The sequence below is a fragment of the Dermacentor albipictus genome, chromosome 5, assembly GCF_038994185.2.
Source record: "Dermacentor albipictus isolate Rhodes 1998 colony chromosome 5, USDA_Dalb.pri_finalv2, whole genome shotgun sequence".
NCBI classification, from domain to species: Eukaryota; Metazoa; Arthropoda; class Arachnida; order Ixodida; family Ixodidae; genus Dermacentor; species Dermacentor albipictus.
In genome coordinates this window covers 152,823,282-152,848,048 of record NC_091825.1, presented here as the reverse complement: position 1 = coordinate 152,848,048, position 24,767 = coordinate 152,823,282, and the positions used below count along the sequence as shown (strand labels likewise).

The window sequence follows — 24,767 nt, the reverse complement described above, 5'->3', positions numbered from 1 at the left end:
TGTCCATGCGGTACGATTCTGCCTCACTTGATCGTCCCAGAGCGCCTTCACTTCCTTGAGACATCTCCAAACGTTTGCTTTCAAGTTCCAGTTGCATTTTTCTTAACTCGCGATCTTTATCGCGTTCCTCTCTCTCTTGTTTTTCTCTGTCCCGTTCTTCTCTTTCTTTTTCCCGTTTCTCTCTCTTTTTGAGAAGTTCCAATCCCATTTCAATATCTTCCTCACTGGCCTGATTGGAAATTAGCTCCAATAATTCCGATTTGAGCATTTCCTTGCGTACATCTAGGCCCAGTTCCTCACCAACAATCAACAACTCGTCTCTCAGCAGTGTCCTTAACTCCATGACTGCTGCTTTACTGCCTTGATTCTGCTCTCTAAATCTAGCTAGGAAAACACAACCTAGCTAACACACAACAATCTAGCTTCCCTACTGTTCTAAACAGAACAACCACAAAATGAAGCCTAGAGAGTCAAAGCAAAAACCAAGCACTCACCGCAGATACAGCACCATGTCGCAAAGTCCATCTCACCGCTGTCAGCCAGTTGTCAGGATTGGGGGCTCAATCCCATCGTCCGTGGTCCTTTGCCAAGATTGGAGTACGGCATGAATTCAGAGGTAGCTGGCCCATGCCGTCGTCCAACTTATTTACGCTGAGATCGTTGATGAAGTGAAGAACTGCTTCTCATCGAGAACGAGGAAAAGGGTTTATTTACAGAAACTAAATCAGTCTAACATGACTGCTTGAGAAAAAGAGTATTAGTCCAACAGGACTGCATGAGAGAAGTGACTCAGTCTAACATGACTGCTCAAGAGAAGTGTCCTCACCATTCGCACAACCACAGTTTTTATACACTCGATGCGCCGGTCCTACGACGCGGCGACTGTTCGTTTACTCATCACCAACTCGCCGCTGCTCTGCAGACCAGTTTACGTACACAAAGGCAACCGCGCTCTGTACACAGAGGCAACCGCGCGGGGTGCCGTTCCGGGAAACTATCGGCGCCGATCGAGGGTCGCTCGTTGTTCCGTGCTAGGCCGAAGCGTGAGACGCTCCAAAATACGTCGTCCCCACGGCAGCTGGTCCATGCGTGTCAAATCAGCTCCGCGTTGGGGAACTCCGGAATCATTGTCCACACACCGAACTCGTCCCGTCACAATGTCGATGGGGCTGGAGGAAGGCGGCGGATTCCAACGCAAAGGCCGCTTCTTTGAACGCCTCCCAGCTGCAGCGACGGAGAGGGAGAGGTGCGCGTCTTGCACCCCTTGTCGTAATTGGGTGGCAAGGTGGCAATCTTGCTTAGCGGCTCGCCATTCTTAACAGCGTAACGGAGCGAACGAGCGCCGCGAAGAATGGAAGCAAATGCTGAGCGTAGCGGGAGATGAAAGAAAGACGATAGTGCAGAAGGAGGGTGCAGTGGAAAGCGGAGGGGAGACGGCCTGCGCATGCGCAGAGTTGCCGGCGGTCTATGGACATCCGCGCAGGTGATCTTATCTGCTATGTTATCTGCGCTTCCGAGGGTGGAGGGGGGGAAGGGAGGGTAAGGGTGTCGTGAGGTAGGCCCACGTACGCTCATCCGCGGTGTCAGTTGCTGAGGTCAGTCCGTGGTACCACCGTGTGTGATGGGGATCACTGCTCCCTTGGGTGTTGTCGCCGCTGACACTGGTGGCACGACTTCCCCGTGACGAAGGGCCGCTCTCGTCGTCGGTGGTACGAAAGCGTGAGAAGTCCGTAGTGCCGCGCAAGACGGAGCGCAGCGTGGAATGAAACAGCGAAGAGGAGAGCACGAGGAGGAAAGTGGAGGAGGAGGGTGCAGCTGAACCATGCGGCGGAAAGCGGAGGTGGAGGGTGTGGCAAAAGCGTGAGAAGAAAAGCTGGCTCTGCGGCGACGATGGCTACGAGATGGCTCCAGAATAGCGCGAGTCATCTGTTCGTCGACGACATGACGCCACCGATACCATCTGTGGAAACAAAGCGCTGCATGAGCCGATGTCTGTCTGCGTCGGCTGGTGTGAATAGATCGTGCCCACGCGTCACCCACGCGCTGCCTCACGAGATCTACCAATTAGCGAGCCAGTCGCGCCGCACTTCGCTCCGTTTTTGCAACGTGATGAACGAGACAGATTGTCCGCGCCATCCAAAATATCGCAAAATGAAAACACGTGTAGTGCCGCGCTCAAATTTTGCGTGAGTGTCTTAATCGTCGGTGATTTTTTTGACACTGACGACCCACGATTATGTGCAGTCATGGTAAAGGAGTTGTTCAAGGATGCTTTCTGCACTTTTAGGGAGGTTTCATAAATGGTCGGGGTAGAACTATGCATTAATCCTTCCTCCATGGAACTACGGGTGCTAGAATAGTTCAGCGCTGCCATAGCAAAAAGGATGGCTGACAAACCGAAACCAAAATTTCATAGAGTTTCTCACTATTCTTAGGTCTTCTAGTCCAAGCCACCACCAAGTATACCACAAGCCAACAAAATCCAAATGAGCTTTGATTTGGCTTTGCCATAGAGTTACTATACTGACTCTAGAGGACAAGCTACCCATAGGGCCCATGCATTAAAATCGGGAACCTCAAGAGCGCCGCCATGTTGCTACGCGCCGAGGTTGCCAGCTCCTGAGACGCTTGCTAGACTTGGTGACAGTAGTCAGTTTTAATCCGGCAACAGTAGCAGCGTAGTAGCATAAGTACAGTGTACTAGCATAAGTTGTTCTTTATTCTATGGTAGCATGGCGCCTCGCTTGAAGTGATGTGTGCGTGCAGCCGTGTGTTTGGGCTTCATAAGTCGGTTCTTTATTCTATGTTGCGGGATGGTGTGGGTGTGGTCCATGTTGGCCGTAGAGCTGGCAGTTATGCAACCGAGGGATGATCCTGTTCAAGCTTCTGGCGGTATGCAGTTTTCAGCGGTCACGCCTGTTGCAGGAGTGTCACTCGACGACGTTACGAGCTCGAAGCTGTGGTCAGATTCCTCGTTGGCGTTCCGTAATTATCTTCGCACGGGCGCGGTATGTTGCAAAAGCCGCTTTCGCGATCTATCGTCGTGACGATAGATCGGGTTTTTTATTATTATAAGTAATGATCCAGCTGTAGGGCACATGTAACCGACAAACGGAAGTCTCAGGAGAGCACCTGAGATGGTAGTAGAGCAGGCGGCGCAGGAACTCCAGGGCACCCGAGGGACAGTGGGGGGATCAAAGCTCGAAGCAGAACGGTACGTAGGTTGGGGCCGCCGAGGCAGGTGTGTGCCAGGGAGTGTTCGCACGGACAGCTCCCCTGGCACGCGCAGCCGTGCCTCGCAAGGTCGAGATACTTTAAAGGCACCTGCGCCCATGGTCTTTCTTTTGCCTCGGCGCAGTGAGCACGACTAACGAGAATAATGTGGAGGGCATCCGGTGCAGTCGCGAATGCATCATGACAAATGTAGCTCGCGTCGCCTGGCGTCTGTAGTAATATCAGAGTTGGTTGTATGAACTTTATGCATAATACGCTTTGTTACGGTACCTCAACGGAATGGGTCTAGAGGACGGTGTTGGTACATTTTTTCGTACCGCCCTAATCCTATACCCCTACTACAAACACACACATACCCCCTTTTTTTTATGTATACATACAATTCCTTGCCATGACGGATCATAGCCTCCTTTATTTTTGAAAAATAGAGGAGGCTGTGGACCGATTGACCAGTTCAAGTTGTCAACTTGTCAGTAACTGTCGTAGGAATCACTGTAATAAACATAATTCCACGATCGGATTGTTTACTTTCATTTTTTGTTGTAACACTGAGGACTACATAGAACTTTATTTTGTATATGTGAGAGAAGTATGTGGATATCACGAGCTTAAGCCAATGTGCGATACACAGACAAAGCAGCTGCTACAACATGAACTGCATTGAGGGCCACACAACACATACGTAATTAAAGGTGCAAAATATAGGGGGAAGCTTCAAAATACGCTCTGTAGCACTGCAAAGTATAACATATATTGTATGTGTACAATAAATGTTCAAAAATACAATGCATCAATGTACCATTTGCCTTCACGTTTATTATGAAGTTCAAGTTTACTGAAGTTTATTATGAGCACATGTACAACAGGGATCAACTAACATACCCGCAGTCGAGGTGTGCTGGCTGCCTCAGTGTAAGAAAAAGAAATTGGGTAAATGTCGACACCAGTGCCACTGCTTCTTGCCTCTGACCTGCACGTGCCTCTGCGGCATCTTTGTGCACAAGTGTGCTGGCGTGGTGAGGCGTAGGAGTCATCCGAGAGAAAGAGTATTGTTTACATGGAGGAGTGGCTGTTCACATTGCCTGTCACTTTCCCTCAAATGTTTCCTTGGCGACTAGGGTGACACCCCCGCAGTGAAGGTGGCTGTTCGAGGTGTGCTGGCTGCCTAAACGAAATAAAAAGAAATTAGATGAATGTCGATACCAGTGCTATTGCTTATTGCCTCTTACCTGCATTTGCCTCCACGGCCTCTCGGTTTGCGGAGTCTGTATGAGGGAGCTGCTGTGGCTAGGCGTAGGCATTGTCTAAGCAAAAAGAAAAGGCCATTTAAATGGGGAATTATGGAAATAAATGCAGTTATGTCTGCTTCTTGCACTCTTCTTGCCTAAAAGTTTTCAAACATAGTGTCCAGAACACACCAGCACTTTGACTGCTTCTGCTTTTTACCTGCAGGTGTTGTTGCGAGATCCTTAGTATGGCTGCGTGCAGCATTGTAACACTTGGTGGAGGCATTTGAAGTGGTAGCCAAAAATATAAAGAATCATCCTTGTCTGCACGAATGCTTTCAATTTCTAAATGCAGTGGTAACTATCACTATTGGTGCAAGGCCCCCCCACATCTATGCGGCAAGTGCCATAGCTCAAAACTGAATTGTTCCTTTATGTTTCACAAGGCATCTGATATGTCCACATTAGATGTGATGTGTTTGTTTTTATTTATCCCAGTGTGGAGAGAGCATCATTAAATGGCTGAAGTACTATAGCGCCTAACAGACGACACAAGAAGAGACACGGACGAGCGCTTATGTCCGTGTCTCTTCTTCTTGTGTCGTCTGTTTGGCGCTATAGTACTTCAGTAATATGCACCAACTAGCCCAACAAAAAGTTCTGCTGAAATATCATTAAATGTTTTGTTTATTTTTGCGTGTCTTGTTTTTTGGTTTATTTCTGGATTTATCATGATGCTAAAGTGACTTATGTAATGGCAATCAGCTTTTGTTTTGCAGAAAAACAATGCATTTCCTGACCCATTGTTTGACATCCCCTCACTCGCATAATTTTGCAGAGTATTCTACCTATATTGACTTGCTTGACCTCCACTAAAGGGTCTTGCATTCTTAAATACGACTCTTTCCTTAAAATCATTCGACACTTCTCATAATTTCTGTACCTTGGGCTTCTGATGCTCTGCATTCACTATTTTTGCTTGTTTCTGACTAGAAATGTCTTCTTTAATTTAGAGCTTAAATTTTACCTTTGGAACACACGGAAGGGCTTGCCATTGCATATCTGCATAAAAGGGAAACATGTTTCATTAAACATTTGCAAAATCCCATTGAAGATTGATGAATGCAGCTTGCAGTGTGATATGACTGAATGAGCCATAAAAGTAACTCATCTCACTTGGTAAATGAAAGCACATATTAGTGTGATGTACAAGATACGTTACACTAACGTGGTGGGTTCTCTTGCTTATAAAGCAAAATAATCGGTGCGCGAGAAAAAAATTATTTTTGCATAACCCTTGTACACACTGACTTAAGGAAAATGAGCTGGAGCTGTCCACATGATGTACTTATTTTACCTGCGAGTATGGTCAACAAAAATGTGTCCCAGCTGCTTAGTGGTATTCCGGATTATGTCAGTATTGCATATGTGCCTGTTGTCGAAAATAATTGAATTTTGAAAGTGCTCGCAGGGATCTGATGTGCATATCTGCAGTTTATGGGTACATGTAAAAGACTCAGCATCAAGTGCAAGTGAACGGTCCCACAGGCCCGGAGTCGATCATGCAAATAGATTCGCTGCACAAATTTGTGACCAGAAAAGATATGCCACATGAAATGGCATGCAAGGAAGTGTTGAAAATATTGCACAGTTAATAAAACGCCTAAGCTATTAATATGTGGCTTGATGCACTCGTTATGCAAAACGGAGGTGAGGCGTGCAGACAGGAAACAAGAGTAGAGTATTTACAAGCAAACAACACGCGCGCCGCCCACTTCTCTACTCTTGTGTCTTGTCTGCACGCCTCACCTCTGTTTTGCATAATGAATCCTTACGAACTAGCTCAGCTTTCTGTCGTTCTAAGTCTCGATGCACTCTATTTCGTCCGCATTAGGCACTCGCCTCTTGATTACTTCGTGGCACAGAAATACTCGGTCATCAGGCTGTTTTTCTGCTGTGGCCTTTGTAGAATCATGATTGTTCAACGTGCAACAATTAAACAGATTCTTTGAGTTGCTTGTGGCTTCGCCAGTACAATTCCGGTGCGCTGGTCCGCCTGTCCAGCAATTTCCTACTGAAGGGAAACCTGCAAATAAAAACACCGCTCCGCATGCAGAAAAATGCTCTACTGTGACGCTTCTCGAACGATTGTGATGTACCACAAGAGCTGCCTACTCGCGTGATATTCTCAACAAGGAGATAAATTCGTTTACTTACATGTGAAGGTATATGCCAGACCACTTCGGGGCTTCGGTGGCACATAAGGCACGAGTGTGTCATAGCGTCCGATGTCGACGCGCGATCGCATGTCAAACGAAACTACTACGCATCCAAAAAACAGATTCGGAACCGAAATTCGCGTCATCCTTTATTGCATGAATGCGTACATCGTGATTTACATAAGTCACGGACTTAGCGATCGCTTTCTGTAAACTTAATATTAACGTACCACCTTCATAAAGCCATCAGGTATGCGTTTTTAGGTGACAAAGCATAAGGTGACCTGTACGTGTTCTCAGCTCTTTCAATAGTAATTGCGCTGGCCACATTGACCAGTAGCAACAGGGCGGCGCCCTAGAGGTTCCCACTTTTCCGGCCCAGCTTTTCCTCTAGAGTTGTTCTACTAACTCTATGGGCTTTGCTCTTCGCTTTCACTAGAGTGTACTAGATTCGGAGAGTGGGTCCAACGAGGGCTCCGCGCTGAGGCATTTTTTATTGAAAATCCAGAGGGCGCCACCATCGCCTTCTTCTGGAGGCCACGCCCCCGCGCGCGGCGGAGGCCGCGGCGGCGCCGGCCGGAGAGCGTGCCCCCCCCCCCCCCCCCCCAAAAAAAAAAAAAGCACGGCCGCGGTCGAGCGCCGCGTTGCAGTTGCGTTCGAGGATGACCGTGCCTGGATTAGCCGGAGCCACGAAGTCAGATGGATGGCGTTTTCAGTCTGCTTTCCTCTTTAAACCTTATGTGCGTGTTTCACTGTCAAGAGATAACGAAATGCAGAGCTCATATTCCGATGAAATGGGGATCATGTGCGGTGGATGAGGTACAGGAATTAAAATGAACTGTGTGGCATAATAAGGGGTCAAATAAGAATTGGTAAACCTTTGTTTTCTTCCTTCGTAAGGCCGATATATTGAATGCTAACAATTTCCCCGATGCCCTAATAACGGCACCAATTTGACATTTAGGGAGAATGTGGGTCACGTACATTATTTGTTACGTGCAGCACTTTTTTTTTTGCGTGTGTAGGATGACTGTGTGTTTGGAAAATATTTACGCAATAGCCATTTTTTCCGTATTTTTATGCCACCTGCACCCGAGACGCACATGCTTTTCGAGGTCCCCTCGGTAAATAATGCAAAACGCATTGTTTATACTAGATTGAAATATCAAATGCGGTAAAAATAGGGGAACATTATGGCGGGTACGCATATGAAATTAGATGTGTCTCGGTGACGTGCGGCCTTAGCTAAATCTTGCATAATCAAGGGCTTCAAGGCGTGTTCGAGAAGGCCACGTTTCAAAGGGTCAATCATACAGGCGATGTTTCAATTAAACTATCTGGTTTAAATGCAGGCAACTGATATTACTAATGCAACAGCTTGAAAGTAGCCGCTCTGATGAAAGCTGGGCTGTTTTTATGCAAGGTCGAGTAAGTTTGCTATTCCTTTTTTATTTCTGATCTTGTAGAGTAAGTCTGTTTTTCTTTTTGTATTTTTTTCTCTTATTACGCGTCCTGCAACGCGCTCATTCTCACCAGCAATCGTGCCACGCGGTGAGCATGATTTTTTCGGGAACTAATACGGTCATATATACAATTATTATATCAAAATATGCAGTTATCACTATTATAATTATTGACATAATTTTGGTATAAGAGGTTCTATAATAAGCCATGCAATTCGACCATTTCCTGGAAACACGAAAATGTTCTCACAGATCCAGCACAAAGAGACAATGACAAAAGCGCTGAAATCAAAGACGAGGTATGATACTTTATTTACAAGTTCTGCTATTTACAAGGATGCACTAAAACCATATTAAACTCTTCGAAAAACTAAAAGCCTTCAGATAGCTTCGAAATCGTCCTTTAAAAATGTGCAGGGCATAAAACAAACTATAAGGCGGGAGTAGATTGATCTATATACGATCCGTCTACCGTGAAACAATAAAATCTGAAAGAAAGAACATGAACAGACGAGCATATTCCTCATGAGGAAAATCATTTGTCGAGTAGCCACGTCTTCGCGAGACACTGTACTCACCGATGCTTTATACACTGACGCACTGGAATCAGACTGAACAAATCTAACAGAACGCATAGGCGCATGTGCGGAAACATGAGCCTCTATTTAATCCTGCTTAGCTTTAGGTGCTTCGCCCTCTCTCTCCTTGATGTGTTTTCACTGTTGATTCCCTTAACTAAAAAGTGAAGGCGAGTGAGCACGTAGAAAGAAACAAGCTTAATACTTACTTCTTCTTTGTGGTCTGGACAGCCGACAGCATTCGAGTTCAGAAAATTTGTTTTTACCAGAGAGAGGATATCGGAGATACTCTCTGTGTGCAGCTCTGAAAGGCTGAAACATTCAGTAAACAAGTTTTCAAGGGCGGCAATGAACTTGTAGAGCTCCCGGGAGGAGTATAGAAGTCCACCCCAGTCGCACTGTTCCGCAAATTGTGAGGGTAGCCGCTCAGCTGTGGCGACAGATTTCTCAAAGAGAAGTACATCTTTGCATTCCGAGCATGCTAGCTTTAAGACACACTTCCTCGCCACATACCCTGCAGTGTAATAAATAAGCCTCGAGTCGCTTTTCTCCACAATCACACCAGCGTGCTACACAGGTTCAGCTGGCATTGCGGCAATCGAGCTTTCAACCTCGTCTAGCTTACCCTGGGAAAGAAGTGCGTCGATCCTCTTGGTCATTGAATCAGAACCTTGTTTGTCATGGACGGTCACAAGAGCGCTTAATATGTCAGGATCTGCATTGCAACTATCGACACTGCGGGCCAAGTTATAGAAGGACAGACAATTGACCGTACTTAGGAACTCATCTGGAGGAGGGTGGGCGTTGCAGCCACTTGACTGGCGAACGATGCCGAACAAGTGCTCCACTGGATCGGTGCTAAGCCGTGAAGCCGTCGGTAGGCGTTTCTGAGAGAGTTGGTGCATGGCTGTGTTAGGAAGAGCTGCGTGTATGAAAGGACGAACACAGGATATGACCACACACACACACACACACACACACACACACACACACACACACACACACACACACACACACACACACACACACACACACACACACACACATATATATATATATATATATATATATATATATATATATATATATATATATATATATATATATATATATATATATATATATATATATATATATATATATATATATATATATATATATATATATATATATATATATATATATACCGCTTCCAAACCAATAACACCAGTTGATAATTGCGCTCTTTCCATCTACCTCGTTCCTTCCCTCTGTTCGTCCTCTTACACGCGCAACTGTCCCGAACATAGCCATGTACTGTTCGTGAATAGTCGCATTGAGGGTCATACGAATTCGTTCTTTGGCTAGATCTTGCCGACGATTAGCTAATTTCAAAATGTACGTGCAAGCAACACCTCAAACAATTTTTGTATATATTCACCTGCTTGGTTTACTGCTCCTGTGCACTTGGTACTGAAGACAAGGTCATCTGAATGGGAGATTTGCTGCTGGAGTGTCTTCGTAAGGGCTACCTTTGTGAAATCGTTCGGTTTCCCTGCACCTCTACAAGGATGGAGGGAGTCTGCGGCGTACAGGACCTTCTTTGCATCATCAACATTGTCGCATATTGTTTCGGACACTTGTTTCTTCCGAACATATGTCCGCCAAATGACCACACTTGGATCAGGCCCGTAATTCATGAGCACGGTCTTTTCAACGCTGACGACTTCAGTATCACGGCTGAGGGAGGCCAAAACATAAGCAATTCCATCGTAATTACAAAACTTGTGGATTGTCCAGTGCTCGGTTGGCGGGAGGACATCCCCGAGCTCAAATGCCTTGTCTTTGAGCTCGCGCGGATTTCCATTTTCATATGACTCCAATGTACGTGATGGTTCAGCTCTTAGCTGGGGCGTTCTCTTTGGTGGTAGGCCTTCATCTATTGTTTGTGAGGCCGGTCTCTTTCGCGTGGCCTGTTTGTGTGGGGGCTGCTCGTTGTGACACTCTGAAAGAGACGGCAAGATTGTGGGTACGGCATCAGGCCGCAGTGCAGGCTTTCCACGCTTCACAGATACTTCTTGGCCGTCAATGATATGAACATAATGTCTCAGTATGTACTCTGCCTCAAAGTGCCGCTCACAAATTGCGTCGGTAGCTTCCAAGAGCTGATCTGTGCGGTGAAGATTGCGCTCCCACACTCGGCGCCTTTCTTCATCTTTCGGGACGCCGAAGAGCGAGAGCTTGGCCTCACCTTTCAACCTACTGTATGCGGATTCACAACCCGCTACGCAACAGTAGTTCTTTCGCCGGGATGTACTAGGTGTGGTCATCCTCTCATATTTCAAACACTCTGCCGAGTTACCAGACAAACCATAGACTTGCGCACGGGCCGTCTGCGCGCGTGTACATCGTGCAGACGGCATCGTTTGACAGAAGCGACGAACCTCCAGTCATGACGAAGCAGTAATTTTATTGAATTCTCTCTTTTTTTTACATACTAAGTACAAAAATCAACTATGGAGAAAATGCCGAAATAAACAATAAACACAAGCACGACGGCGTGTTCAGGAGACGGCGGCGCGTCGAGCAGACGACAGCTGGGCGCCGCCGTACCTCCGTCGGTAGGCGTGGTTCCGCCGGGCCGCCGAGGCACCGGATTGGCCGGAACATCAGAAGAAGGCGACTGCAGCGCCGCCGCAAATTTCAATGTTTTTTGCTTCACCCTCGCCGCTTGTCGGGGCTTTCGTTGGACCCACTCCTCTAGCTTTCACGAATCTGGCAGCTGCATGCGCGGGATTTGGCGAAGCGTACCAAAGTTCCACTTCACGGCGTAGTCTTGGTCGTTTTTCTATTTTTCTCAACCCTCTGCAGTAATACCTTTTTATGTTGTAGCCTCAAGCATTCACTCCCTCACTTTTCATAACATCCCCAGCTGTCGTTGTTAGTCTATTTGCGCGTTCGACTGGATATCGTTTCGTGTGGGTGGCAGCTACCGGTCTGGTGCTCTGTATTCGTGCGGCTCTTGCGCGCAATGTCGGCTGAAGTGTCTGAAACAGAAAAAGTGAAGGGCAACTGCGACACCGGTGAGAAATAAATTTGCAGTCGTGTTACGGTTACGGTGTTTGTCTTACGATGTTTTCTTAATTGCAGCGCGGGCTGCTAGGCCTGAATCGAGTGAAAAGTGTTAGGTTTGCATTTTGCTTCAGCTATACGGTTATCTTTCGTTCTTGCTTTGGAATAGGCGGAGACGTCGACTTCACCGCAGACGTTACGGACACTAAGGACTGGGATGATGAGACGCCGCTCGAGCAAACGTAAGTTTCACATTCAGAAATGAAAAACGAAAGGGGGGGGGGGGGGTTGTAAAGCAAATCACAGTGCATAATAAACGCTCCATTTGCCAGCCTCGACTATACTCTATCATATTTCTGGAGCTATCAAGTGCGTGATGTATCTACCTTTTATGAGCAACTCCTACGTGGTGCAAACGACAGTAGAAGATGAAAGACGCCCGGTTATGCCTCGCGCGGGAGGCGCCGATGGAAGAAGTCGTACGGAACTTGCCAACCTCACCTCGAACCGGAATCTTGAATGCCATGCGACTTACTCACCGGTGCGCAAATGGGCAGTGGTTTTAGCCCACTAACGCACGATAAACGCAAGAAAGTAGAATGCATGTTGTGCGCTAGTCGGAATACCAACTAGCCCAAACGCACACCCGTTCTGACAGCGTGATTGTCGTTTGTTAAACTGGGCATATGTGCTCCCTACCAACATGTATCTTTGCAAAAAGCTAATGGAATTTGTCATGAAATATTAGCATGCAAATTCATTCCTGCACATTGCAGTGCGAAGTGGAATTGAAATGAGAAATACTCGCGAATTGCATTATTCTGGTCGCCACGGTGCAACATTTGCTGTGCAGTTCGAATCTATCTATGTGCTCCATAATGACGCAGCACGGAGTTACCACTAATCTGCCTTTTTCACGGCGCGATGGCCTGACCTAGCGGATTAGTTGCGAAACGTAAAAAGAAGCCTGCGTACGCGCTCGCACTGTAGCAAACACTCGTGCCGTGTACCGCGTTGGAATCCCACTAGTATATAGCTCTACGTCGATTAATTCCGAAAACGTGCATACTGTAAGACTGCAACTCCACTTTAAAACAGAAAGTGGTCGGGGCTTTGTGCGGACTGCACCGTAAGTCTTGTATGTGGTTACTGCCTTGCATTGATGGCTAGTAAGTTTATCAAACCCCTCCGTTACACTTTGACATTAAAAACATCATTTTGCTGACAGTCTTCTTGCAGCGTCGCCCTTCTTGCTGGTGGTAGCAGAGCGTGCCTGACTTCACATACTTATTTAAGGTGTGGTAACACGGCTGGTACGAGACCGACAAGACATTGATGCGAACTATTCTTCACACTGTGTTGCTGAGACCATTTTATCATATTAGGCCACTGCAGATGCAACCAGTAGACGCGAGTTGTCTTAGCGCGACGAGTTTCCTTGTCGATGGCACTGGCAAAATTAGCGTGCCTACCATGATCGCTCGACCGAACCCCACACAATTGGCCTTCCCGTCAAGTTTGTGCATCTGGCAACGATGAACCTGAACTTTACTTACGATGAAGGAAACTGCTCTTATAGTTCAGTTGTGGCAATATAGCGATTTGATATGGACCGCTGCTCACTTCGCACGGCACGTACACAATAAGCAGCAAGCTGCGACACAGCGCTTTGCCAACCATTGTATGTATGTCATTGTGCCCGAAGGCTGTCGGTCGCATTTGCCGCGTAGATAAGTGGGCCTGTACATGTTATGCTGACACATTTCTTAATTCCAGCGAAGCCCTGCATGATACACCTCTGCATAAAATAGGAAACGAAAGAGACAGTGCATTTCATACAGCAGCATAAACAACCGCCTTGCTCAGTTACCAAAGATGTCAGCAGTGGCATCTGCGTTTTCGCAAGAGAAGTACATGGCGTGTAAGTGTGCGCTCATGCCGAGCACAATTTTCTCGAATAATTTTTTATGGCACTCACAAACTAAGTATGAAGAAGTTAAAGAAAAGCAAGAATCGATAATAACAGCCCATAACGTATGTGTCTGGATCACAGTTGCTGTTGTTGAAGTGGCTCAGCCGCTCATATTGACTGGTCTCAGGGAAGAACAACGCGGCTCATATGCGCAGATATGTATGTTTTGATGCGTTTTGACATCATTTCAGATCAGTGATGCGCTGTTTCCACAGTATCCGGTGCTAGCAACAATCTGTGGCTGTAGATGTTGATGTAAACAAATGCACCGCTTTGGCAAGTACAACGCGGATGGCTGCATTCTAAGACTTCTTTGAACATGTGAAATGTCTAATGATCGTGTAAAAGGAATACAAAAAGCAAAGTACAAAGGAAGACAGCGACAACGAACTCCAAAGCAGCTGAGTCGGCAGAGGGAACTCGCTTGCCTTCATTGGCTACATTGTTAGCATAACAGCACGCTCAGGCCTGCTCAACCAGTAGTCAGTGAGTGCTACATGACTTCCAGGAACGAGATGCTGCCCCGGAGAGGCCATTAATTAATCACAATGCACTGCACAATCACAATGCACAATGCATAACCGACGCACTCTCTACATGGGCACGGGTACACAAATCATCCGGCGAAAGCCCTGGCACCCGTCCAAAACGTTTCCAGTGGTGTGCGGCAGAAAGCAGCGCAGGAACATGGAAAAGGCGGGATCAAAAGAGGGAGAGTGTGGTACAGCTACAGCTTGTTGATGAAGTTGGCATGTAAGAGGAAAAACTGCTCTTGTCTGTCTCCTTGGACTTTTGTGTACAGGATGCCAGTAGACAATTGGAGGATGTAGAAACGCCAGTTTTTGCCTCGGAAAGTGCTAGAGCTCCAGAAAACACGTCAGCACTGAAGCTATCAGATGACAGCCACAGCAAAAGATATGCTGGCCAGTGCGGTTGTGCCGACGGTGACATACCTTGCTGCCAGCGGCATGTTGCAGACTTTTTGTTGCCATTTTGAGCGGGGATTTTGGGTTCCTTTAGTTACCTGAGATGCTGTCCATATCATTGCTGTCCAAATTACCGAGACAGAAATACATGTGCTGCTGATAGTAATTTTGTGCTTTTCCTCCCCATCCATCGTCTGCACTGCTAGTTCCTACATTAATGAGGCCCAAATACATGAGAAAGGTTTGATGCCCACAAAAGTTCTCCATAATTCAAGTTACCCATGTTTACAAGGGTCATAATAGCAATGCACAATTTTGCTTGTCTCTGGGCTAGTTTGTTTGTGCTAATGTACATAGTGTGTACAGGGCACTCTAGGCATGTACAGTTTATAGACCTCTCTAAAGAGAAAACCAGGTCATTGCCCTAATGCCCTCTAGACTTCTGTAAATGCATGCAAGCACCTGGTCAGGTGACAGTGGCAGGTGACAAAAGCACAGGTGACAGCAGCACTGCACTTTATATTTAGGTGCAACAGTCCAATGGTAAAGTCTGTGCATGTGTCTGCTGCTGCTTAAAGCTCAAAGTCTGCTTACTGACCTTCTGTTTAAATTCACTGAAATTTGCCCTCCTTAATTGCAACGTTCATTGTAACTGTCATGTCACAACAGCTGTCTTTTCGTTTTTGTTTTTCGTTTCCTAGAACCATGTGCAGTGGGATGCCAGTTCAACATTTCCATTATTTATTTCTTTTAGGTCCTTGGAGCACGAGTATGACGATGTACAGAACGGGGATGCTGTCAGCGGTGATGCTGAAGCAGGCGTGGTTGACGAGGGAATGCAGGACGAAGCAACTGCATCAGCTGATGGTGAAACTGAAATGGTAGAGGAGGAAAAGCAAGGTGAAGGAGGTTTGGCTACTGCTGAAGGAACAGAGGAAGAGTGTCCAGGTGCAGAAACGGAGAACAACTCTACTGAAGACAAAAGTGTATGTACCTTACATAATCTTTCTTCCTTGAAGGCTGTTCTCAAGGGTGATGGGCATGAAATGCGAGAAGGATTGTGTTCTTAAATTTAGGTGCACATTCAAGAACTCTAGGTGGTCAAAACTAAAGCGGAGTCCCCCATTGCGGCGTGCACGCATCATGATCAGATCAGGGTTTTGACTCGTAAAACCCCAGAATTCTTGCTCTTGAGGGGCGAGACTTCTGCTGTTCAAAAATGCCTTTCAGTATGTAGCCATAGGTGACACTGATGTTGGATCAGCGTTTTGTGTGTGCACATGCCAATTATTTCAAGGTGTGCGAAAATAAAAGCTTTAATGAGCATAAGCTGATTTATGCACTTGGAAATTACAGCACTAAGTAACGGCTTGGATGAGAGCCATACAAAAAGCTATAGGTAATAGGCAGACCCTTCCCGTAGGGCCTTGTGGCCCAGGTGTCACACTGCCTCCACAAAGGCTCAGTCACACCGGCGACTTGGTGAGGTCCGCCGACCATTTGCGAATGGCGATCGAGAAGTGACTGAAGGCGACCGATGCGAACAAAGAAGAGCAGATGGCAGTGAGTCGCCATCTGCTCACAATTGCATCGCCACATAAAATAAGACCGTGTACCGACGTTGTGTTCTTGCAGGCGGATTGGCTCAGCAGTTTTGCAATGGAAAAATCGATCGGCAAGTGACTGGTCCAAAATGGTCGCTTTTTGAGAAAAGTGGCCATTTGCAGCTGATCACTTTCCAACCAACTTGGTCGTGCCCCTGCTGTGAGTCGCCAGTCTGAATGAACCTTAATTAAACGGCCCCTCGCCAGGCCCTATAGCAAATTTCGGTTATATGCTGGAAGCTGTTACGTGCCCTCTAAGGAGTGGTCTGCCGCAAGAATTTTTCGAATTGGCTCATTAATATTCGAGATAGAAATGTTTCAGTGCCGCGAACCATGCTATCAGGAGGCGAGCGCCACTGCCAAGAGAGGCTCTCTCCCTGCTTGCCCCGTCTATCCTCCGCATGCGAAATTCCTTCCCTGCTTTCTCCCATACCGGACCTCGAAGATCATGTGACACACACATCACGGTCCCCGCCTTGATCTTTTTTTTTCCATCGCTTTTTTGTTGCGTGGTGCACTTCTGCTGAAGTCGTCATGCACGAGCTGTTGTGTTTGTCTCATTTTGTGCAGCGCACGATTGTGCGCGCTATGCACGAGAACACTGAGGAAGATACAAGTGGATCACAGAACATGAACGTGCGCTGGAACATGGTAGAAAATTGCATGGTTTCACTCTCAGCGCTTACAACTGCACGACATGGGAACAGGCAGACAAAAAGGAAGTACATCTCTCTTGCTGCAGTGCAACGTAAAACAGACGCAGACACTCGGTTCGTATGTTCTATTATTTCCCTAAACCTTAATTTGTTTATCGATGCAACAGATTACAGAAATAATAATGTTGCCTTGAATAATTCTTGAAGTCACAAGCAACTAAGAGTGACGTCGCAGCAAAGACACGTACGTAGGCGCACTAGCACGTATATGTCATCCCTCCGGCTTGGAGCGCGGCGCCCGCGAGGAGAAATGCAAACTGCCTTCGGTTTGAAATTTCAGCTCTTTCCGCGGCATGCATTGTATGCATGACACTTGTCAGCTCAAAATGGCCAGACCTGGTGAGGGGCCTTTTAAGGTTGCCAGATCTTGAATAAATGAAGATTGAACTGGGGCTGGGGGAGGAGGGCTGGTGATGACCTACTAGGACCTGTCACTCTGTATGTGTAACGAAGTAAATTTTTTTTTTTTTCTACGGTGTCTTGATTAACAACAGGAAAGGTACTGTGTTGTTGCCTGGCTAGCACAGATACCAATACGGATAAAGGTACTGTGAACGTTTAGGGCCTACAATGAAATTAGAATGGTGATCAACCCTGCCTTCATGTTTGTGACAATGCAACAGAAGACAAAAAATGATGAATGAGCCGACTAGCTGTAAGGCGTTATAGTCAGGGCTCTGGACGTTTACGCATACGTCTGGACTGGACTGCTAAAATCGGGACGTTTGAAAACCCAGGCCAATGCCCACAGCGACTGGTCAGTCTGTTATTAATCATGTCTTTCTAGATCGTTGGTGGACGTTGGAGATTTGCTGGTACCCAAATATGGGAGGGGGACTCCTGCACCAATAGCACCATTTTTCATACAGATGCAAATTCCTACGCCAAAAACAGAAAATTGACCGAAATTGTGCCATGCTGCGCCAAAACAGCTTCGGCATGTGTGCTTCAGCGGTTGCCACGAACAGTAAGCAGATTTGTTCTCCGAAAAGAGTGCAGCCGTTCGCATTCCGCGCACCATGCTACAGCGCCTGCCACATAGTTCCTTGTAATTTTCGTATAGTAACACTGGACCTTTTGGTGCTTCCGGCAAGTAGTCGGCGCACAAGCGGCCACTCCTGCCTGTTGTGGCTGTCGGAATGGCCAGGGCACCTGTATTTAAAGCGTACTAGGATACAGTTGAGTGGGCTCAGCGGCGCTGCGCTCCCTAGTTTCGGTGCAAAACAACGAAAAGTAGGCTGAGGGCACAATGAGCAAACTAGATATTAACGCAAAAGCATTAAGGGCCTCGTGTTACAGAAAATCCAGCGGCGGTGGCTGTGTCCGTATAAGAAAAATAATTCCAAACCATGCATCCCGACCCATGCAAGTCCACCATGTGGTGCATAGGCGTTACTGAACTAATTCAGTTTCTCAAAGTACATTGTGTCAGAAAATTTGTAGAGGACAACTTACATGTGACCTGCAGACATGATAGTGTCGGATTGCAATTTGAATCTTTGGGAAAACATAGTTCTGTTACACGGAAACAAACACAAACCTGTTTTCTGGCTGCTGTTTGAGGTCTGTCTTAGTAGGAGCGGCGCGCCCCACTCAGTTTCTTGCAACACCTTCTAAATGGCATTCACATCCGTGGCAGTGTGTGTGTTCTCCCCACACACACACACAGCCCGCTGTGTGTGTGTGTGGGGAGAAAGAACCAGAAAGCTCACCTTCGTGCATAGCATTCACCGCCAGTGTTTCCAGGAAAACATTATGGTTACATCAGCTGCAGTTGCCGGGAAGCGTGAGAAACAGTCGGGGATCTTTGAATGCTGTTGCATTCCACTCTTAAAGGCAAAGCTTAAGCATCCTCCAAATTTTCAGGGAGGCGTGTGTTGCAGCAGACAGGCGTCTCTGTCCCTAGGGCCGGTATAACATAAAACTATTACAATCTGTTTTTATCCCCATATGAGCGAGGCCTGAGCCATTCAACAAAAACGTATTGGAATAGTTTTACATTATACCGGAAAGTTAAGCATTAGGGGCTTTGGTATGTTATGTAGAAATGGCTTTCAGTAAACCACAGTATATAACCCTGGCCTCTCCATACAGTCTCTTGGTGAAGCGCATCTCCAGGCACTTCACCCGCTCTGTGGAGCCAGTAAAGAAGGATGTATTTATAAAAAAATCTCTTCGGCTACTTTTCTAAATTTCAGACTCCCTGTTGCAGAATGCAAGTTTTTTATGATTTCTACCACTAATTAAATATCTACAGGCACTATTAAATTATGAGGTTCTTATGTGCCAAAACCACGATTTGATGATGAGGCATGCTGTAGTGGGGGACTCTGGAATAATTTGGACTACCAGGGGTTCTTTAATATGCACCTAAACCTAAGTACACAGGTGTTTTCGCCTACAGGCACTATTACCAAACATTATAGCACTAGACGGCTTCAGTCTCGGGGTAATCTGCGTTAAAAATCAGCTTCAGACAGTGCTCTCAAAATACAGTCAAACCCACTTATAACAATACCGCTTTTAACAATATATTGGATATAGCAATGGACAGCTGCGGCACCGTCACCTTTGCAGTGTGTTCTATGGAAAAATAAGCTGCTTATAACAATGCTATCATACTAAATTGTCGGTTATAACAATTAAATGCAGTCATTTGGAGCCAACCCTCACAGAAAAAAAATGCGCAAACGCAACGACCACGCCGGCCAAACTACTCTGCCAAAAGCGCGCGCGTGTATGCGGAGCCGCCCGCACAGGGGCGGCGAAAAGCTCACGTGACGACGCATGCGAGGAGAATGGGGTGAGCAGGAGAAGCAGGAGAAAAGACGGACGCTTTCCTCTGGGCAGAGTAGGAGAGGGAAGGAAGGCATTTCTTTTGTTGCTTTTGTTGCTTTTTCGCAGCAAGATTGCCGCGAAGCAGTGGAAACTCGCCGATTACGGGTTTGTTTCAGCAAAGAAGTGAGAAGTGCAAGCTATTTTGCCCTCATTAAATGCTCTTAGGTATTCATGTTTTCTTTGTTTTTTGGGGGGGGGGGGGCGCTAAGGGATTTTCAAGCTGAGAAGCAGCCGCGGCAACCTTCTCGTATTTTTTACAAGGTCCCTTTCTGGACTACCAAAACGATGCCTCGGCAGAGCCGGCATGTCACTTCTCCCGTCTGTGACCCCTCTTTGCAGTTGTTATGCTTTTTTTCGTGCAACCCGTTTATAACAATTATCGGTTATAACAATGAAATTTTCATGGCACTTGAACATTGTTATAAGTAGACTCGACTGCAGTACAGTACAGTTGCAGTACAGTGCTCGTGTTGGTTTATTCTGCGTTTTGTCGTGGTTTCAAAGTGTGCTGCCGTATTCCACCAAAATTGAGATTCGCCTGCTCCGAACTGCTTAAAAATGAGATTTAGTCTGCTCCAAGCTGCTCCAAAATGCAATTTTTTGTGCTCCAAACTGCTCCATAATACAATTTTACTTGCTCCAAGAATTGCTCCAAGATGACTTTAAGCAGTCCCACCCCTGCAGAATGGGAAACTGAGTGCAGGCCAGCGTGGTCATGTGACATGGGCAAGTGAGTACTGTGAAGAAGCTGCTTCGGCTGGCAGCTACTGTTTTCAGTTGTGCGCACATCACGCCTTTCCTTGTTTACGTGAGATCTAGTGGTCGGAAAACGTTTGATATGATCACAGTGTGGTGATGCACTGAACGTCAGTGCTGAAAGATCATGTTTTCTGGGGATGTATCAACTGACAGAAATGAAGCATAACATTATCGGGTCATTTTTTGTTCTCGTTTGCAAGAATTGGCACCAGGAAATCATACTAAAGGGGATAGTATCAACAAGGTTTTACTCTATTAGGTTTAACATTAGTGACTTCAAGAGCATATGAAAGCTTTTTAATTTTTGAAGAACTTTTAGAAAAACACAGCAATTGAACAGCGGATGATGGGCTAGGCCTTGTCCCATGCACTGTTTTTTCTCTGCTGTTATTTCATTACACTTCATTTTGTTTCGTTTCTGATGCATCATTACTCTGTCCCTGAAGCATTCTTGCACTTTTCAGGAACTGTCTTACACCTGTGACATGTGCAAGGAAACATTCCAAGAGACAGAGGAGGTGCACTTGAAGTCGCGGAAGCACCTTAAGATGTCAGTGAGACTTGAAAAATTTGGCAGTCTGGAAGCAGTTGGTAAGTGCTGTAGAGTAAAAGAATGTGATCTGTAAACAATTATTCCATGAACATTCGAGCCATATATTCATCTTCTGCTTGTGGCAGGGACCCACAATCTTGCATAATAGATTAGTTGCTCTTTCCTGCGTTTTTTTTTAGTTTTGAGCTCCCTTCACCACTAATGATGTTATAAGTAGCGTAATAGCCCATAGGCACCAGACATTACATGATTATTCATGACCATAAATTACTCCTAAGTGACAATAACGCATGTGCACTTTTCCAATTTATGAAACGGGCAAGTGGCAGTTGTGAACCCATCCCGCCTGTCCTGTCACCACTCATATGTTACTTCTGGGCACTGTTGTCAGACACCAACCTTATAGAGCTACCACAAGTGCATTGCGACTAAATAATAAAAAGAAGAAGCAACAGTATTTGAGTTGAAAGGAAACGTTGAGGGGGTAGTGAGAAAGTCAAGATTGAACAGAATATATATATACTTTATTATTAGGTTTTCAAAAATCTCTTTAGCAGTATCTTCACAGAAGGAAATTGCACTTGTTCGAGCGTGTGTTCAGATTTAAAGAAAAAGTGTTGCTTAACTTCACTTCTTAAGCCTCAAGAAAAACCCTGCTGTTGTAATAATCATTTAAAGGTCTTAAAAATCCATTGCAGGGACTTAAATCATTTATGAAAAAATGTGGCGTTACTTGTTTGTAGTTTAAAGAGAGAGAGTAAACTTAATGCCAGCAATCATCGGAGTAGACACAGCTTCCCTCCACCTAGCAGACGGCTGAGATCCTCTGGGTCTCAGCGGCTACCTCAACTAGCCAGACAACCCAGACCTGGTCTCACCGGTCTGAGCTGAGCAGCAAGGTCTCCCACTGCGGCTGGTTTTGAATTTTGCGGCTCTCAAAAGGAGCCACCTGTGAGCATGCTCATAGAATATGTGACGGATCTGCCCTACCTTTACATAATTTACATTGATCATTGTATTGCCCTGGTTAAAATCTGCTGCAGGCCACCGGGTTAGGATACCGGTTTGTTTGCAGGAAGCATCAGGCCACTGCCTTTTTCTTGATTAGCTCGGGATGAGCTAACCAAGAAAAACCAGTCGATAGTAATAGGTGATTTCTTTGCAGCTGACCATGCGGTCTCCTCTCGTTGCCGGCTGGGCCGGCAACGAGAGGAGACACAGGAGACTGACATTGAGACTGACATGCATGTTCTGACCGACAGGAGACTGACATGCGGTCCTGACCGAGAGGGTCCTGACCTGATGAGAGGGTCCTGACCATACGGTCAAGACCGCATGGTCGAGCACTTGCTCGCCAAACAAGTGCTCGAGCTATGTTGTGAGCCGCCTTCTTGCTGGGGAGAGAAGAGTGCATGGGCGCCAAAATTTTTTAGATATTTCCACGATCATGATCACTGTTATCATTTAGAATTTTGAGCCCCTCTGGCGAGATGCGTCTTTTCGTGAAATTATGAACCGTGATCTTTGAATTGTTTATGATTCTAGCTTTGGTGGAGGCCACTGCTAATGCTGTGGCCGATTCCTCCATAACTTTGGGGTTGTTGGAGTTAGTGGTTCCTCTTGCGAAGGGTTCTCCATCAGCGTGTACCGCTACAACAGACATCCCTTTGTGTCTTCTATATTCTACGTCGTCTACGTAGGCCACGCCCTCTGCGTCATGATAATTGCACTCAATATGGTGCTCCAGGTGCAGGTTCTTTGACAGTGGAGGGGTATTATGACTCCTTGTTTCTAGTGGAATCAGAAATTAATGTTCCCTCACGTGGACACTGGGACTGTAAAGTAAAAAAAAAATGGAAAAAGGTAAAAAGAATTTTTTTTTAAACAGAAATTGCCTTTCTTAGTGCTATTTCATATAAACATTGGCTTTCTTGTTACTTTAGCATAAAAATCTTTCAGTGAGAAACACGAAAGGACTTAGGTTTTGTCATTATCATCATCAGAACAGCGAAATAGTAGAAAACAACAGCACTCAACCTCTATGCTCAGATGCCCAACAAAAAATGTGCATTGCAATAGGGTCCAGTCTTCTTCGAGCAGCCAGGGTTACGGCTTTGTGCATTGTTATTGATGCCAGCTTCCATAGGCAAATGTGCTTTAGATGTTCTGGCTATAGGCGAGGCAACCTCAAGTTTCCACTTGCTACACCAGTGCCGATTGCTCCCCTAGCAGAGCAATGCAAGTGTGCCGAACGTCCCCTCGGCATCGGCCCGCGCTTGTTTCATATTGTGCTAGTGGTCGTGTGCATTGTTTTTGCTATGACAAGTATGACCTCATCATCCTGGAAGGCTGGTATGCAGTACTCTTGTGTTGTTGATCGCCACAACAGTCTAGAAAATACAAAGCTTCGTGACCCACCCGTGAAGTTCTATAGATTTCTTCGGAAGTGGTACGAGAGGAACCAAAGGCAAGCATAGACAACTGCAGTACAATGTTTGTGTACTGATGCGCCTATGATTCTGAACTAGTCACAATGGGCAGGGACGAGCTGACGAGAATTACTTTAATGTGGTGTGCGGGCTGGCTAGCCTTTTTCAGATGCTGCAATTTTCGGTGCTGGAAATGTGTATTTAATGTGAGCCAGGGTCATCGCGCACGTAGGGAAGCAGTGCTAAAAGTGGCCGCTCGAGGTGTTAGGGCCTAATTTTTGTTGTGCTGGCATGCTTTCAATGTTATAAATTTTTATATGTTTTAAAATATTACTGCCTTCCACATTATGCTACACGCTCCCTGTTTACAAATTTTGTTGAGTATACTCTTCATCCAATCCCTTGTGGGAGCATTTGTCCAAAGGGTTTGCTTTGAACAAAGATTTAGGCCCATTGTACAATAGAGGAACTGCCATCTATGCGTACCCAGCTATCAATCAAATCAACAAAAATTGTCAGCGTCCCAGCACATCTCTGCAAACCAAATCGCTTTGCGACAGCATTACTGAATTCGGTGTATACCTCAAGCTTCGTGTCTTAGAAAATGCTGCTGGTTACTTGCAATACTCACTTTCACTTATCAAGTTGTTGCACACTGTATACGTGTGGGAGCAGACACTCCCCTTTTTTGAGGTTGCCGCCACAAAAAAGGTTTTCAGTGTCGGAGACCTTAAAGCTGCATTGCAGTCTCGGCTTCGCTCTTTCACGAGCAAGCGATCTGCTGCCATTGCAGGGTGGGAAGGGGCCTATGAAAACTCATTCGAAAAGCGCCGCTGTGTTCGGTAGCGATGCACATTTTCTAAAACCTTATAATAAGTTACATGCTTTATGCAGAATGCTTAAATACATACTATTTCTCTTAATAATTAGAAAGACCTACCCTATGGAGCCAGTACATTTGTACACAAACATCAAAACTGTTTCAAGGTCCTTTCAAAGGGCACATCTGACTGGTATTAAATGCAGTGTAATCGAAACATTTCTTAAATTTTTTCAGAAGAAATTGTCAGTCATGGGCTGATTTCCGTGCATAAAAGAATGGTCTGCAGGATTTACTGTCGAGTCACAGCTCTTACAAATGGTAGACTACCAACACACGTTGCTTTGTAGTGCAAACATCACTCTGCTCACATGAATAT

General features: G+C 46.0%; 1 protein-coding gene across 1 annotated transcript in view; it reads left to right on the top strand.

Annotated features, from left to right (window-relative positions):
* The first annotated feature begins 11,424 nt into the window (after positions 1 to 11,424).
* LOC135902359 (uncharacterized) overlaps positions 11,425 to 24,767 on the top strand; it is a 48,742-nt gene continuing 35,399 nt past the window's right edge. Inside the window, exons 1-4 of the mRNA XM_065432372.2 lie at positions 11,425 to 11,782; positions 11,941 to 12,013; positions 15,424 to 15,655; positions 21,051 to 21,177. Of these exons, the coding sequence (XP_065288444.1) occupies positions 11,731 to 11,782; positions 11,941 to 12,013; positions 15,424 to 15,655; positions 21,051 to 21,177 (484 nt within the window). The 5' untranslated portion in view covers positions 11,425 to 11,730. The remainder of the gene's footprint in view (positions 11,783 to 11,940; positions 12,014 to 15,423; positions 15,656 to 21,050; positions 21,178 to 24,767) is intronic.